Below are 14,976 nucleotides of genomic sequence, written 5' to 3' on the forward strand. Positions count from 1 at the left end.
GGGGCCGCCGGGTGCGCGGGGCCGCCCCCTGCCGGCCGGAGCCGCGGGACGCGGAGCAGGACAGGCCGGGCCGTGCGGCCCCGGGGTCCGGCAGCGCTGGGCACGGGAACCCCCGCCCCGGGCTGCTGCTCCTCGCAGCCGGCTGAGGGTGGGATCACGGGACACCCCAGCTCCGTGCTGGGAGCTGCCCATCCCGAGTGCCACGGCCCGTGTCCCACACGCAGGCTGCTGCCGGGGGGTGCTGGGCGCTGCCTCGCTCCTGCCCGGCCCCCCCAAAACGGCCCGGCGGGAAGGAGGGATGCTCCTGCCGTGGTCCCACACCATGGCGAAGGGCTCTCCTCCTGCAGCCCAAACGTGCCATCCTTAAGCGGCCACGGAGACGGGCACAGCCAGTCGATGGGATATGGCCGGGTCCTCTGTGTGTTTGGACATCCCCCTGCGTGTCCAGCCTTGCTGCTGGGTACGTGACCCCAGCCTGTGCTGCAAGCCCCGCTCCCCGTTCCAGCCCAGCGAGACACCTGCTTTTCTGGCCAAACCAGACTCCAGCAGCCAGGTCGGGAATCTGGGTGTGATGGTATGAGCACACGGTGCCCTTCCCTGAAGCTCCTGCCTGCTTACAGCTCAGTCTTGTCCTGCTCCCGGAGCCTGCCGGCACCCTGGAGAGTGGAGCAGGACGTGGGAAGGGAGAAGTTGTGGCTGAGGAGGGCTGGAGAGGTGCAGCTCTACAAGGGCATCCATCTCTTGCACTGCCCGTTCCCAAGCTAAAGGGGCTGAGCAAGTGTGTAGCAAGGGGACAGGGGCATAATAAAGGATGCAGGAAGGTTTCACAGAGGCCAAAGTGTTTTCCCTAACTCTGTGTTTGTTTGTGCTCAGGTCAGAGCCTTCCCAGCCCCGGAGAGGTGCTTGCTGCCGAGGAGCTGCTTACTTTGGCCTCAACTGAGAGGCCTCAGCCCAGGGTAAAGCAGCCCTGAACACTGCCCTGTTTGTGCTTCGGGAAGGGGCGTTTGTGGCTGTCCCGTCATGGTGGGAGCAGGCGAAAGAGCTGAAGGTTGTTTTCACCGCAGCGCCTGCCACAGGGGATTCTCCAAACAGGATCCCACCTCATCCAGATACGTGCAGAGCAGCAGGTAACCCCCACACTCCTGGTGTGCCTTTCTGGGGGGCCTCAGACTGAGCCACAGCACAGTGACATCTAAAATGTGCCACCTCCCAGCCCCATATCCCTGTACTTCCTCCGCAGGGTTAGGAGCAGCTGCTCACCCTGTGCAGGTACTCCATGCTGAGGGGTGATGGCAGCAGCTTCCAGACAGGATGGAGCTGGACTCAGTTTTAGCTGCCCTACCTAAAAGTCCCCAGCCCCGTTCTTTGCACAGAGCTGTGCGTGCCTCCATATGCACGAGCGGGTGCCCACAGGGACAGGGAGTTCTGCCAGCTCCTGTGATTGCTGGCATTGCCTTGATGCCCAGGGCCTGGGAACTTGAGATTTTAACAAAATGTCCTTCTCCTAAAGTCATGGAGTAAAGCTGGGACACGAGGAAATCTGGAAGGGCAGTATGCCACTCCTGGTCCCCTGAGAAGTGCCACAGCCACTACGGAGGAGGGACACCCATGGGCACTGGCAGGGCAGTGCTGTGCTCTCGCTGGGAGTGATGACAGCAGGTTTGGTGTGACTTGGCCCTGGGGTCTTGTGCATGTCCGTGATATTCTGGGGACCAGGAAGAGCAGGCTGGGCTGGGGTACAAGGCTGCTTCCATGTGGTCAGGTCCATCTGGAAACCCCAGTGGAAGGGGGAGAAAGAATATAGGTGAGGGGTACTCCTTGTGTCTCTTGAAGTCTCTGCTGTGAGCCACCAAAGTCCCCCTTGGAATCAGGGAGGAGTGGGAGCCTGCTCTGGTTGGTGACTGGCAGCACCCCTGAGCCATGCTGGGCGATGCCAGCCATGGTGGCAGCAAAGCAAAACCCTCCAGGAGCTGCCACAGCAGCAGCTGTAGCTCCCCATGGGATGCTCAGCCACTGGACAAGGGGATCACCCTGGCACTGGCTCCGCACCCTTGGCAGTGCCGACCCAGTGCCAAGACCCACAGGGCCCAGAGCCCACTTGGTGCCTGGGGGACCCAAATGTGCCCTGAGGAGGAGCAGCTGCCACTGCTGTGCTGGCCCTGTGTCCCCTGGGAGGGGACAGTGTGTGCTCAGCCACGTGGGAACGCACCGCCCACGGTCCAAAGGGCAGCTGAGCCCTGCACAGGTGGCCCAGACTTTGCCTGCAGATGAATGACTCGTCTGCCTGCAAAGCAGGCAGGACCCATCACGAGACCTGCCACGTCACTGTCAGTCCCTGCTGGACAGAGGGTAACGTGCTGTGGAGTCATCCCTCAGGTCACCTCTCAGCCCTCCTGGGGCTATGTGGCCAGCAGACCTCTCTTGGCAGGGATGAGTAGTAGCTAAGGTCAAGGATGCAAAAGCTGTTTGTGAGCGTCTTAATTCCCCCTCTGGGTTCCATGCCAAAACACCTCCCTCACCTCATGATTACATGTTCTCAAGTGCCACTGGCCTCTGGAGAGGTTGTAAGTTGGTGAGTGCTTTGAGCCCCTCTGCTGAAATGCAGGAATGAGGAGCTGGATGCCATGGCACTACAAGCTTTGGGTATGCTGAGGACCCGCTGACTTGGCTGTCCCCTGCCCTTTGCCAAAGGACCCCACTGGGCATTTGTTTAGTGTCTGCTGGGCTCTGAATGTTTGAATACACTGCTAAAGCTGTTTGGAAGGAAGGCTGGAAAAGGTGACAGGCTGGGACTGAAATAGCTGGGACTGATCTAGACCTCCACTGGAGATATTCGAATATCAAACTATCCTGGGCACTGTGCCCCCACTTGCAGCTTGGGGCTGCCTCCAGGTGTGTCTGATTCTCTGTGGGGTGGGACCATCACTTGTGCCGCAGAAATAGGCTTCAAAATAACTAAACAGCACAGTCTGCTACAGGTTTGAGCTTGCCTGGGACTGTGAGGATGCACATGGATCCTGCACCTCATCCTGTCCCTCGGGTAGGGCTCTTCCCCTGCATCTCTCCCCTGTCGCTCCACAGGGGTGACATATCACAGTTATGGCTCTGGCTTCGTTTCTCTGCCAAGATATCTCCCAGCCTCCCCCTCTGACCCTGGAGCTGAACCCTCCCACCGCAGGAATGTTTTTCAGGGGGGAGGTTGGCACAGTTCCAGCTGCTGAGTTTTTCCATGTCCAGAGACTGTCTCCTGCCTTAAATGGCCCCATGATACAGGCTGTGTCTGTTCTCCTGCAATCACCTATTTAAGGATTTTTTTGATTCAGTCCCCAGCACAAAGTGGGACGATACCAGCCCAGTGCCTTGCAGCTGAGCTGAGCTCCATGGTGGGATACTGGAGCAGACAGGGCTGGTTGCCCCGGGGTACCCTGCAGGGGTGTGCCTGGACACGGGCAGTCCAGTGCTGCTCCAGCTCTCCCAGGCCTCTTCTTTCCTTGTGTGCAGGTCAGATTCCCTGGATCAGGTCTGTGTTCTGGTCCCAGGGAATCCTGGGCCACCAGCAGCGTGTGAGCCAGGAGGTGCATCCCCTGTGCAGCGATGTCCTTGCTGTGGGCAGCCCATGACACCGAGGGATGCTCCTGGGCCCCTCCAGCACAGCACCTGCTCACGGCCTCACCACCCAGCCCCCTGAGCCCTCCTGTCCTCCACAGCATCTTCCACCACCCAGGAAACCTTGCAAGCTCAGGTGAGTCCCCTACAGGCTCAGTGGAGGCCCCACTGTCTGTCCACGTGCTGCAGTGCTGGTGGTGCAGCCAGGGTGGGGAGTGTGCCATGATCCACACGGGTCTTTATCTCGAGGCTGGATATTATGGGAGCACCAGAAGCTCCTGGTGGGGATGTCACTGGTATCAGTATCCAAGCTCCCTGTCCCAGGGCACAACCTGCCCTATGGAGAGGATCCTGCCCCAGGATGCAAGCTGGAAATTTGCTGCAGACCCCATAGATGCATCCCCAGGTGGACGGCCCCTACTCAGGACAGAGAGGACCTAAATGCTGGTGAGTTGCCATTTTCCCTTGTGGCAGCATCTGAGGGACACATGGGACACGGTGGGCAAGACTTGGGAGCTTACGAGGGAGAACAGGGACAATGGGAAGGGAGACAGTGGGAAGGAGCAGCCAGAGAAGGGGGAAACTTGTACCCTCCCAGACAATGTGCTGAGATGAGGAGGTGCAAAGGCTGCTGGAGAAACCCAGTAATGCTGCCCAAGGCTGGGCAGAGCAGTCCAGGAAATTGGGATGGGGTCTGAGGAGCCCAGGCTGGACTGGCATCTGCCAGAGCAAGGTTTAGGATTCACTGAGCAGAGGGAGAAGGATGTGACGACTGCTGTGGAACTCGGTCGAGCACCTGGGGTAGGAGAGGTGTGATGTGGAAAGGCACACGCTTGCAGGGGTGTGACCTCTGGAAGTCACAGCATGTGGGGCAGCTGTGAAACTGAGCTCCCTCAGTCCTGGCATTTCCAGACGGTCTGCATGGATCAGGGAAGCCTCATGGCAAAGCCTCACTGCCCACTCTGGGCTCTGGGGAGAGGGACAAGCCAGCCCAGCCAGGGCCCTGCCCAGCTCCAGGGCAGGGGGCAGCAGGGGCCTGTTCTGTAGGGGAACTCCACGAAGGCCAAGGTATCACATAGTAAAGATGCTTTTGTTTTCTAATGTGCTTAAAAAAAAGTTTCCCAACCCTAGGAAACTGGATGTCAGCAGTGTGCTCTGCCAGCTGCAGGGTGCTCCAAGGTGGGCCAAGTCCAACCTTCAGCTGCCCAGTAAGCTCAGCTCAACCCTCAGCTGTATGTGGCATGTCCCAAGGCAAAGACATAGGGAGAAAACCAAACAAAACCATTGCCTGTGGGATCGAAGCATGGGTTGGCATGGAAGATGAAAGGTGAAAAATTCCAAGATTCAGGAGTGAGGAGTCGTACGGTGGCAGAACACTGAAAAATCCAACTCGCTGGAGGGCAAAAGCAATGTACCACTGGGGAGAGCTGGTGACCAGGGTGGTTGTGGCTGGAGCCACACACCAGGTCCCCCGTCTCTCCATCAGCCTGAACCTCATATGGCAGCCACTTCCTTCCCCTTGCAGCTCTGGGACACAGAGCAAGAGGTGTGAAGGGACCTGGAATTTCTTAACAGGGATTTTATTGTCTGCCCAGGGAATATTTTTGTTCTGTAAATGAGGAGGGGGATGTGGGATGAAACACTTTTATAGGAAGTGTAGCTGGGGAAAAATTTGGTGTGCACAGGTCAAAAAGAGGTTGTAACTCACTGCTTTAGCTGGTGCACTGCAAGAGGATCCTCCTCTCTGTGCTCACCTTCCCATTTGCCTGGTAGAGAAGCCTTTGTTCAAACCCTAACCCTCAGCCTGGAAACACTGTGATTTCACAGGAGATATTCACTCCAGGAGCCTTTCCTGCCCTCTTTCCATGAGCCTCCAAGCAGGAGCCCATGTCCTTGGGAAGAGCAGTGTGATGTCGGGGCTGAGCACTTCTTCCTGCAAAATGAGCTTGTCCTACTCTGGAACACAGGGAAGGAGGGTCCCTGGGCCCAGCCCTGCAAGACGTGCATGTTCCCTTGGGAACACGTGAGTCCCTGAGGAGTGACATTCCTGCTACCAGCCACCCTTGCACTCGTCTCCCTGTTTTTAAATATCTGCCAGGGAGGGGATGGAGGGGAAGGGAAACAGCTGAGCCTGTGGCATTCCCTGTGTATGCCTGGCTGGCCTTCTCATCTCTCATCCCCACCACTTGGATCTAGTGGAGGTGCTCCTGCTCCTGCAGAGGCTGTGCTGCTCTCCTGGCACATTCCTGGCACTGCTGACCTGTGGGATCACCTGCTTTGGCCTTAGTTTGCATGTGGCCATGGAGGGAACCCAGCACTAGGTTGCACCAGGTGCTTTCCCAGCCCTCGGGTGAGAGGGTGAAGAGGGCAGGGGAAGCTTCAGCCCACGCTGTCCTCCCAGAAACGAGGGCCAAAAAAAGCTTTACACCTCCATCATGAAGTTTTGCTGTTTCTCAGTTTCTGCAGTGAAATTTGCTTTTTCTTTTCCCAGGGGAGCTCAGACAGCAGCTGTCGGGAAGAACCTGGGGGGGACCAAGGCACCCACCACCTTTGTTCACCCCACTGGAAGCCCCTGATCCCACACCACGTTTCCATCATGTGATCAAGAGTTAATTTTGACTGTCTGTGTCTCAGCTGCCGGGAGCGTTTGGACTTTCCCTGTTCCACCAGCCCTGTCAGATGGCAGGAGAAGCTCCTTGGCTGCCGACCACGTTTGTCTTCTCCAGCAGGCCGTGGCCTCTGCACTGGTGTCACAGCACTGAGCCGAGATGCTGCTGAAGGTTGTACCCAGAACACCTGCCAGCCAGGCTAGGAGAAGGTGGGTCTCTTCTTGAAGCCGTTTCCCATCCATTCCCAAGCACTGGCTGTAGGAAATGGTGTTTTCTGTCATGCAAAGGCTTCGTGGGTCTGAACCAGGACCAGGAGATGCTGAGGCTTCCTGCTGTACCCTGCCTGGGCATCCCTGCTGGAGCAATCACTTAATCTCCTGTTTCTGAGCAAAGTTGAAATTTGAATGAAGCCACATGAAATGAGCAAATCAAATACAAATGTTTTCAAAAGTGGCATTCCCATCTCAATTAATTTTCTTCATCTTACTTAAAGTTTGGACTTTCAGTGTTTGAGCCACTAAAGAGGGGGCTCAGAGCCAGGTGGAGGAGACCTGGACCTGGCTGTGCCCTCCACAAGCCACGCCAGGGGCTGTCCTAGGTGGTCCTGGCTGTGGCTCCATCCGTGCTTTTGGGAGCTGTGGCACTGTGCCACCTGTGCCAGATTTCAAGGCTCTTCCAGGCGGGATTGGGGCTGGCAGGAGATCTGAGCAGTCGCTCTCCTGCACCAGGTCACACGGCCCCTGCTGGATGTCACCGTGTCCCCCTGTCCCTCCCTGCCAAGAGCTGCCCAGACGCTCCTCGGCGCCAGCCCACGTTAATTAACCCTAACGAGGCTCCGTGCACAGCCAGCGCGTCGGTGATCCGGGAATCTGCAGCTGGATCAGCTGGTCACTGTGCCCGCGGTCACAGCCCGGCATGGCGTCCCTCGGGATTTATCGGAGTGTGGGAGCGGGAATCAGCGTCAATGCAGGGGGATGTCCGGGACCCACATTTGCGACTGCAGAGGCACAGCCCATGTATCAGAGACAGTTTGCTGAGTGATGAAAGAGCAATTATCAACTCAGCTGGAGGCAGAGTTGCTCCTGTTTGATTTTCCAAGGAAAATTATTCCAACCTCTTTCCCTGCCTCTGCCAACCCCCCAGCTTGTTTCCTTTCGGTGAGAATCGCGGAAGAAATAAAAGAAATCGAGGATTTTTTAAGGTTTTATGCTGGTTTGCTGGATTCTCTCCTGCAAGTGGTTAACGGTTCATCTGAAGTCAGAGGAAGGTCTCTGAAGCAATCTTGCAATTTACAACTTTTCCTTTACCAAGTAAGAAACAGTCAGGAAATTAAACAGGAAATTGTGTCTGGAAGGAACAAAAGTTGCGTTGTCAGAACCTGCTTATGAAAGATTTACTTTGTTTTAACCAGTAAGGAGCCAAGATCAATAGTCAGAATAGGAAGGAGTTTGTGTGAATTAAATCACACGTGGAAAAAAAAAACTAAACAAAAACCCAACACTTGGTAAAACAAGAAGCCTTTGTAAAGAGCAGATAGGGATGAATGGGAGAGAAGTCTTAGCCACTGCAGCAAACAAGTGCAGGAAAGTGCTAGAAGGAGAAGGCCAAGTGTGTACCCCAGGATCAGATGTCCCTCCAGAAATCACACACTGCTCCACGGCCTCAGTTCCCAAATCTCTGGGAGATACTCCACAGCCAGTAGGACACACAGGGCCTGTTTGAGTGCAGTGGACAAGCACTGCCCCATCACTGCACAGGTAAAACAGCAGCACCTTCTCTCTCCTCCTGCTCAGAAGGTGCCCGTTGTGTGGCCATCTCCAGCTCTCCCTACCCATGGTACCAAGCACCACAACCCAGCTTTTATTCCCAGTCAGCAGAGGGGTGTTCCCCACCCAGTGGATGCAGGGTGAGTGGTGACTCAAATTCAGCCCTAGAAGGGCCAACCATTTGTGGTTTGTGGGAATTCCACCAGCTCACCTCACCCTGGGGTTTCCTGTGAGGAATTTGGCCAAGAGCAAGCCAAAAAACCTTGCTGCAAACATACAGCAACTTTGAGAATCCCGTGCAAATACTTGCTCCCAGGTAACCCCACAGGCCATTGGGTTTTGGATTAATTATGGGCTCTAGTTGGGAGATTGGGTGATCTGCAATTGTTTTTACCATTATACTGCTCATCTTATCAGCGGTTGAGAAACAAGCTCAGCAAGCACTGGTATGTGGGTGTGTCACAGATGATGCACTGAAACCCCTTCTGGCTGACCCAGGCTCTTTTGGTTCATGCCTGGTGGGGACTGACTTGAGGGGGCTTTTCCTCCAGGATCCTGACCAGTCACTGCTGTGGTTCCCCTGAAATGGTCTGTGCTCTGCGACAGCTCTTCAGCTGCCTTTGCTCTGAGCTGTGTGTGATCAATCTCCCGCTGGTAATGGGATCCTGGCATGCTGGAGCTGTGCCAGGGGAGAGCAGCCACACGGGCTGAGCAAGTGTGGCTTCAGAGCCTTCTCCTCTGCTCTTGGGGAAAAGCTCCTGGAGATGAGGCTGGAGGAATTACAGTCCTGAGAGCACAGCAGAGGCTGACAATGGAGACGGTCCCGGCCGCACACCATGGCAGTGCTGATGGAAGTGCTCTGGCTGGAAGGTCTTGGCAATGGGTTAATAAATGCTTACCATCTCTCCCAGCAGACAGCTAAGCAGTTGTTTGAATTTCCAATGCTTCATGGACAGATTTCTCTACTGCTCTGGTCCTGGCCATCCCCAACACGCAGAATTTGCGGGATGGGGAAATGCTCTGTGCCTGCTGGGTGAGGTGTCCATGGGTGAGTCCTCCAGCTGGAGGCAGGACAGGTGTGCCCCTCGTCTGGCACCTCCCTATGCCGACACTGCTCTCCCTCACAAGGGAAGGTGCCATAACTCTGGCAGCATCCACAACCGAGACAAGTTCTACACAGCTCCCTGGGGTCATGTCCAGGCAGGAGGCAGAGGGAGGCACCTGCAGCCGGAGCTCACGTCACCTTGCCCCCTCTGGCCCCGCAGAGAGAGCTGTGGCACTCCCTGGTGTGGTTACAGCAGCTGCAGGTGGGACATGCCCCGCTGCTCCCACAGCTCGGGGAATTCCCCACCGCTGAGGCAGCTCCCTGTGGCCGGCATGGAGGCGTGTCCCTGGGCACAGAGGTTTTTCATGGCCCTGCTCTGGGTCCCTGGGGGAACAGCCGGGCCCTCCCCAGCATACCTCTGCTCATAACCCTCCCCCAGAGACCCCACACACAGCCTCGGATCCACACCGTGCCATGTCTTAGCTCTGGCGCCACAAAAGGCTGGAAAAACCCTCATGGCAAAGGTGCTGTCTCATGCCTTGCTGGTGCCGTCAAGTGGGTTCTCAGCATTTTTCAGGACTTGCCTCATTCTCATAACTGTCTGGGCCCGCTCCTGGGGCGACAGGACCCAGCCAGGTAGTGGAGGGTGCTGGGACAGCTGGGCTCCCCACTGACCCACTGGGAGAGCTGCCAGCGGGCACTCGCTCTGGGAACACGGAGCAGGCACTGCCAGAGCCACCCTCCTGGCCACCTTCATCTTGGTATAACCCCTACTGTGGCTCAGTGAGCCTGTTTTCCTCTGTGAGATGCCCGTGTTAAATCCCATGGGTTTCTTTGAAACTTACCCGTGACTCACAGAGGAATTCCCCGTGGAGTCCCAGCCTCTCCCAGCAGCTCAGAGCCGGGTTTCTCGTTAGTGCATGTACATATCTCCAAGGCTGGTGTCAAGAGTTTGGTGCTGGACTTTTCAGTGGTGTCCAGTGACAGTACAAGGAGCAACGGCCATAAACTAAAACACAAGAAGTTCCACCACAACATGAGGAAGAACTTCTTTCCATGGAGGGTGGCAGAGCACTGGAACAGGCTGCCAGGGAGGTTGTGGAGTCTCCCTCTCTGGAGACATTCCAAACCCACCTGGATGTGTCCCTGTGTCATCTGCTCCAGGTGACCCTGCCTTGGCAAGGGGGTTGGATTGGATGATCTCCAGAGCTCTTTTCCAACCCCAATGATTCTGTGGTTCTGGCTAAGCTGCAAGGTGTGGGGCAGAGGGCACTGCTTTGCACCCTAGCTCACAGCTGTGCTGTTATCCCCCATTTTACAAACAGACATATCAGGGATGCACCAAGGATCCTCCTGCGACAGCCCCCTCCTCAGGCACTGCAGGGCAGGCTGTCTCTGTCACAGGATGGTCTGTGGTTTGCTGGGAGGGAGATTAAAACCCCAGCCTGTGTGGGGATGGGGCACAAAGCTGGAGCTTCTCCCTCATCCCTTCTCCATGCGTTGCAATGCAGGCCTGTCTGCTGTCTGTGGCACGTGGAGCTCTTGGAAGGGCAAGGGGTGCTGGGTGTTAACAAAAGCACAGAGTTACAGGCTGAAAAATCAGGAAAAGAACAAAGACTCTCCAGAGGTTTCCAGTGCTGGCTGACTCCAGTCACGCAATCCTGCAGCTCGGCAGCCCCTCGCTGAGCCCTGCAGGCACCCGGGAAGGCTCTAAGGGCTGGGTGATGGGGCTGGAGCTGCTCTGGGGAAAACAGGGCCCTCTGTGACCTGGGAGGGCCCTGATCCCGTCCGGGTTGCCGTGAGTCACTCCCGCCCAGCAGGCAGAGCTGTCCTTCCTCGTTCAGAGTCCTGACATGTGCACGTTTCCAGCGTGGCATCCCCGTGACTAATCCACCTGTGCCTTCCCGGGCTCCCCGTGGGCTGTGTCGTGCCTCGCTGCTGCCACCGCGTCTCCTGTCCTTGGGAACCCAATCCCCAGCGGTGTGTGAGCCGCAAGGATGGTGTTCCTGCCTCATGTAAAGCCCACCTCATGCCACACTGCAGATGGCCAGAATTAGGCTTGGTTACCTGCCAAATGCCTGTTGTGTTTGATAGTAATTGTTGTGTTTTTCTACCAGTGCACCCAAACGTGCCAGTGCCAGGGAAAGCTCCTCCCTTCTGTCCCACATCGCCCTCAGACTGCCCTGTATTCCCTGAGCATCTCCCAAGCAGCGCTCCCTAGCTGGCCCCTGGCTGTGCTCGGCTCCTCCTCGCACACTGGATATAAATATGCACCGAACCATCTTAATCGCCTCTCACACACACAGGGGTGGAGCCCGACCGCACTGCCCATCACGGGCCCCCTCAGGGCGCCCTCAAAATGGCGGCCGGGGCTGCGTACAGCCGCTCTCCTGCCCAGAACTACAACTCCCGGCAGCCCCCGCGCGCCTTCCCCTCTGGGGGGCCTCAGCGCTCAGCAGCCCGCAGAGAAGCCTGATCAAAATTTTAAAAAAACAATTTAAAGCTATCGTGTCGGAGCGCTGTTGCTTAAAATATCCCTTGGAACGGAGGTAGTGACGGTTTTAGCGAGCCTCGCGGCCTCGGGTTTGGCCGCCAGCCGCCTTTTATCACTATGGCGCTTTCCCTTTAACGGCTCTCCTGACTCGGACACCTCACGGAGGGGGTCCTTCGAGGTGCAAGGGCACCGCCCAATCGGCGGGGTCGGGAGGCGGGGTCAGCGCGCGGGACGCTCAGGCCATTGGCTGACGGGCGCGAAGCGGGGGGTGACGCGTATCCTTCCAGCTCAGCGTGTGAGGGGGTAAAAGGGGCGGGGCCGGGGTGTACGGGGGGCAGTAACGGCCGGGCTCGCGCACCGGGAGGGGCTTTGCGCAGGCGCCGCCGTTGCCCCGCAGGCAGCGCGTGCCGCCGCTCGCGCCGCGCATAGGGAGGGGCCGCGCGCGACAACGGCCGGAGCCCTCACGGAGCCGCCGGGGCTGAGGGAGGATGAGCCGCCGCCGCTGCACGGCCCGCACAGGGAGAGCCGGGAGACCATGAGGGAGCCGCCCCGCCGGCCCCTGGCCCTGGGCTCCTGCCTCCTGCTCTGCGCCCTGCTCTGGTGAGTGCCGGCCCCTCAGCCCCCCCGCCGCAGCCGCCGGGAGAGACCTCCGAAGCCGCGCCCCGGGCAGCGCTCCCTGGGAGGGATGCGGGGATGGGGCGTTGGGGGATCACAGGATTGCGAGGGTTGGAAGGGAGCTCTGGAGATCAACCAGTGCCCACACCCCCACCCAGGCAGGGTCACCGGGAGCAGGTGACACAGGGACGCGTCCAGGTGGGCTTTGAATGTGTCCGGAGAGGGAGACTCGCCGACCTCCCCGGGCAGCCTGGGAAGGTAAGGTGTTTGTTTTTGGGAACACAGGGATGCGCTGCTGTGCTGGCAGCGCGGAGGCAGGTGGTGGTTGTCGGAGGGCGATCCCCCGAGAGCCGCAATAGTCACCTGGTGCGGACGAGCGGCGTCAGGTGAGCGTTGAACCCGCACACCGGGGTTCAAAGTTACGGGTGTGTGTTGTTCCCTCTCTGTGTTTTTACTGGAGGTATCCTTACCTTTCCAATTTTAGGCTGAACTCTTGCACTGTTCTCTGAAAGATCACGATGCTTTATTCTTGAAACCCTTTTTCTGAGTCTGTCAGAAGTTGTGTTGAACTATACCCAATGAACCTTCTTATTTTTGCTTTGATTATACCTTTGACAGTGTGTTTCAGGGTGATTACCTCAGCTAGGTTTTGTTCCAGCATCTCCTGTTTACTTTGTTTTCAAACTTCCTTAAGAGATGATATTTACCAGAACACAAATATTAGGAGGATGTATTTATGTGTGGTAAGTTCTGGGCCTCTTAAACTTTGGCCTTCTTTGAACTTGGTGAGTCACTGTTTGAGAACTGATAGGCAGCAAACTGCAAATATTGAAAACTGAACAGCCACAATTGTACTACTTTAGCATGGTTCCTGTAGGTTGTTCAGATAGCCTGCTTAAAAAAAAGAAATAATCTTGAAGTTATGGCTTGTCTCACCGTTGATTCCAGTTGGATGAAGAGAGGGAGCCCAGGCATCTCCCAGTACAGAATCAGTTGCAAATCTGGTGCTGACGCTTGTGTTACAGGATTTGAACAGTCCTGAAGCAAATTTGGTTCATGTCATCACATTTTTGTTTATAGGAGACAAAAGTGAGTCTTAAAAGTACTTGAAAACTCAATTAAAACAAAAAGGCTTCTGGCTGTGAGGGTTTGATCAAGTGAGCTGTGAGCCCCATAAACTGTCTCCAGACAGCTTTGGTCTTACTCCTTGGACAACTAGGTTTCTTCTCACAGAAGGTTCTAGTTGTATAGCGAGGATTCTTATTAGGAAATTATTAGGAAAACAGTTTTTGTTTCTTGCTTGGAGTGCCTTGAAGGCTGATAATCTGTTCCTGCCTCCAGGTAATTTGTTAGGGGAGGTGTTCTCAGCTTAATGATCAGCAGATGGTCAGGAGGGATTTTTTTCTTGCTGTGTTCTTAGTCTGCTGTTTGAACAGAACTCTTTAGTTTGAGGAGAAGTTCAGGCACCTATTCCATATTGGTGAAGGAATATCACATCCAGCTAACTTGTTGGAATAATATACCTGTCCTGTAAATCTCTGACAATTCTGTGTTCCTCTTGGGTATGGTTAGGAGACATAAATTTGCAGTAGAGAGTTTAAAATCCCCTGTCTGCAAGGATGGCGTTGTGACTATGATCATGTTGGAATTGTAATTGGAAAGCCTTGAAGTCTATTGATTCCTTCATTGTTGCTGGATTGTGATAAGGTGTGATGTACTAAAATGAAAATTAGCACCTTTGTTCACATAAGCAGTTAAGAACCTTCAAGTGGAAATGGAAGGCTTTGTGTTATACATGTTGGCTTTTTAAATTTAGTTGTCTTGAAATGTAGTTTTCAAAGGGTTTAGTGCTACTAGGAGAGAACCTCTTTCCTTACAGGTGAGACTAGTGTCAACAGATGATCAAATTAAAAGCAAAAAGGCAGGGGAAAAACCAGAAGACAAAACAATTGCTGAAAGAACACTCAGGGCTGCTTGGACCCCCTTATCTTTTTTTTTTTTTTTTTTTTGACCTGGGCTTTGTTTTACTTTTGGGTGGATGTTACTTCTTTCTTAGAAATCAAGTGTAAAACAGGAACTTTTTAGTCTCCCATCGGGCATTTTCAAGCTCACCTAAAGAAGTTGGTTCAGTGGGGAAGTACCAATTGGTAAAAATATTGATTTGATGTGGTTTTTTAACTGGGAGATGCCATCCTGTAAGTTAAAAATGCGACTGTGTATTAGGAAGTGTACAAAAAACACAGAAGCTTGAGCATAGGGGTTTGTTAGCCAGTGTCACTTCAATAAAAGCCACGTGATGCTCTTTGGTTTGGGAGTGCAGGGTCGGAGTTGTCTCTACTGGAGGCTTTCTGAAGCTGGAACAGACACAGCTCTGACAGACCTGAGCCAGCGAGATTGTTCCGAGTTTCAGAAGAGCGGGATGCCTGCATGGCTTTAGGGAAATACTTTTGATGGAGGTATGGCTCAGGAATGTAGTGCTCTAAAAATAATAGGCATCTGTGCACATTGGAGCTTTGACTGTGCCTGACAAATGACTCCTGCTGTCCTGAATTTCCAAAGATTTTCTTAATGCTTTAGTTAATCCCTTTGTGTGGGTGATCATAATGTAAAAAATATGTTTAAAACTTGTAGTGCTTTGTAGTTTGACAATATAGAGAGCTATAAGTGGAGAAGATTTAGGAGCTTATAGGAATACCAATACTATCAGGAGTGAGACCAGCTGTGACAGTTGTTTGAAGAGTAACCTGTGTAAATTGTTCTGACCTCAGCTTTTGCTGCACTTGCCGGGTGTTAGCTGTGAGTTTAATAAAGAAATCTTACAGTAATTTGTCTTTCTATCCC

At 54.8% G+C, this 14,976-nt stretch overlaps 1 protein-coding gene and 1 long non-coding RNA gene across 4 annotated transcripts in view; both read left to right on the forward strand.

Moving 5' to 3' along the window:
• The first annotated feature begins 144 nt into the window (after positions 1 to 144).
• LOC113973065 lies at positions 145 to 6,193 on the forward strand. The gene is made up of 3 exons (XR_003536108.1): positions 145 to 1,127; positions 3,502 to 4,053; positions 6,098 to 6,193. It is a non-coding gene; the product is annotated as an uncharacterized LOC113973065 (long non-coding RNA).
• A 5,764-nt stretch (positions 6,194 to 11,957) lies between these two features.
• SUCO (SUN domain containing ossification factor) overlaps positions 11,958 to 14,976 on the forward strand; it is a 38,110-nt gene continuing 35,091 nt past the window's right edge. For all 3 annotated transcript variants that reach the window (XM_027694604.1, XM_027694605.1, XM_027694606.1), the window contains exon 1: positions 11,958 to 12,120. In XM_027694604.1, coding sequence (XP_027550405.1) covers positions 12,056 to 12,120 — 65 coding nt within the window. In that variant the 5' untranslated portion in view covers positions 11,958 to 12,055. The remainder of the gene's footprint in view (positions 12,121 to 14,976) is intronic.

The sequence above is a fragment of the Neopelma chrysocephalum genome, unplaced genomic scaffold (genome assembly GCF_003984885.1).
Source record: "Neopelma chrysocephalum unplaced genomic scaffold, ASM398488v2 Primary Assembly neopelma1_98, whole genome shotgun sequence".
Classification (NCBI taxonomy): Eukaryota; Metazoa; Chordata; class Aves; order Passeriformes; family Pipridae; genus Neopelma; species Neopelma chrysocephalum.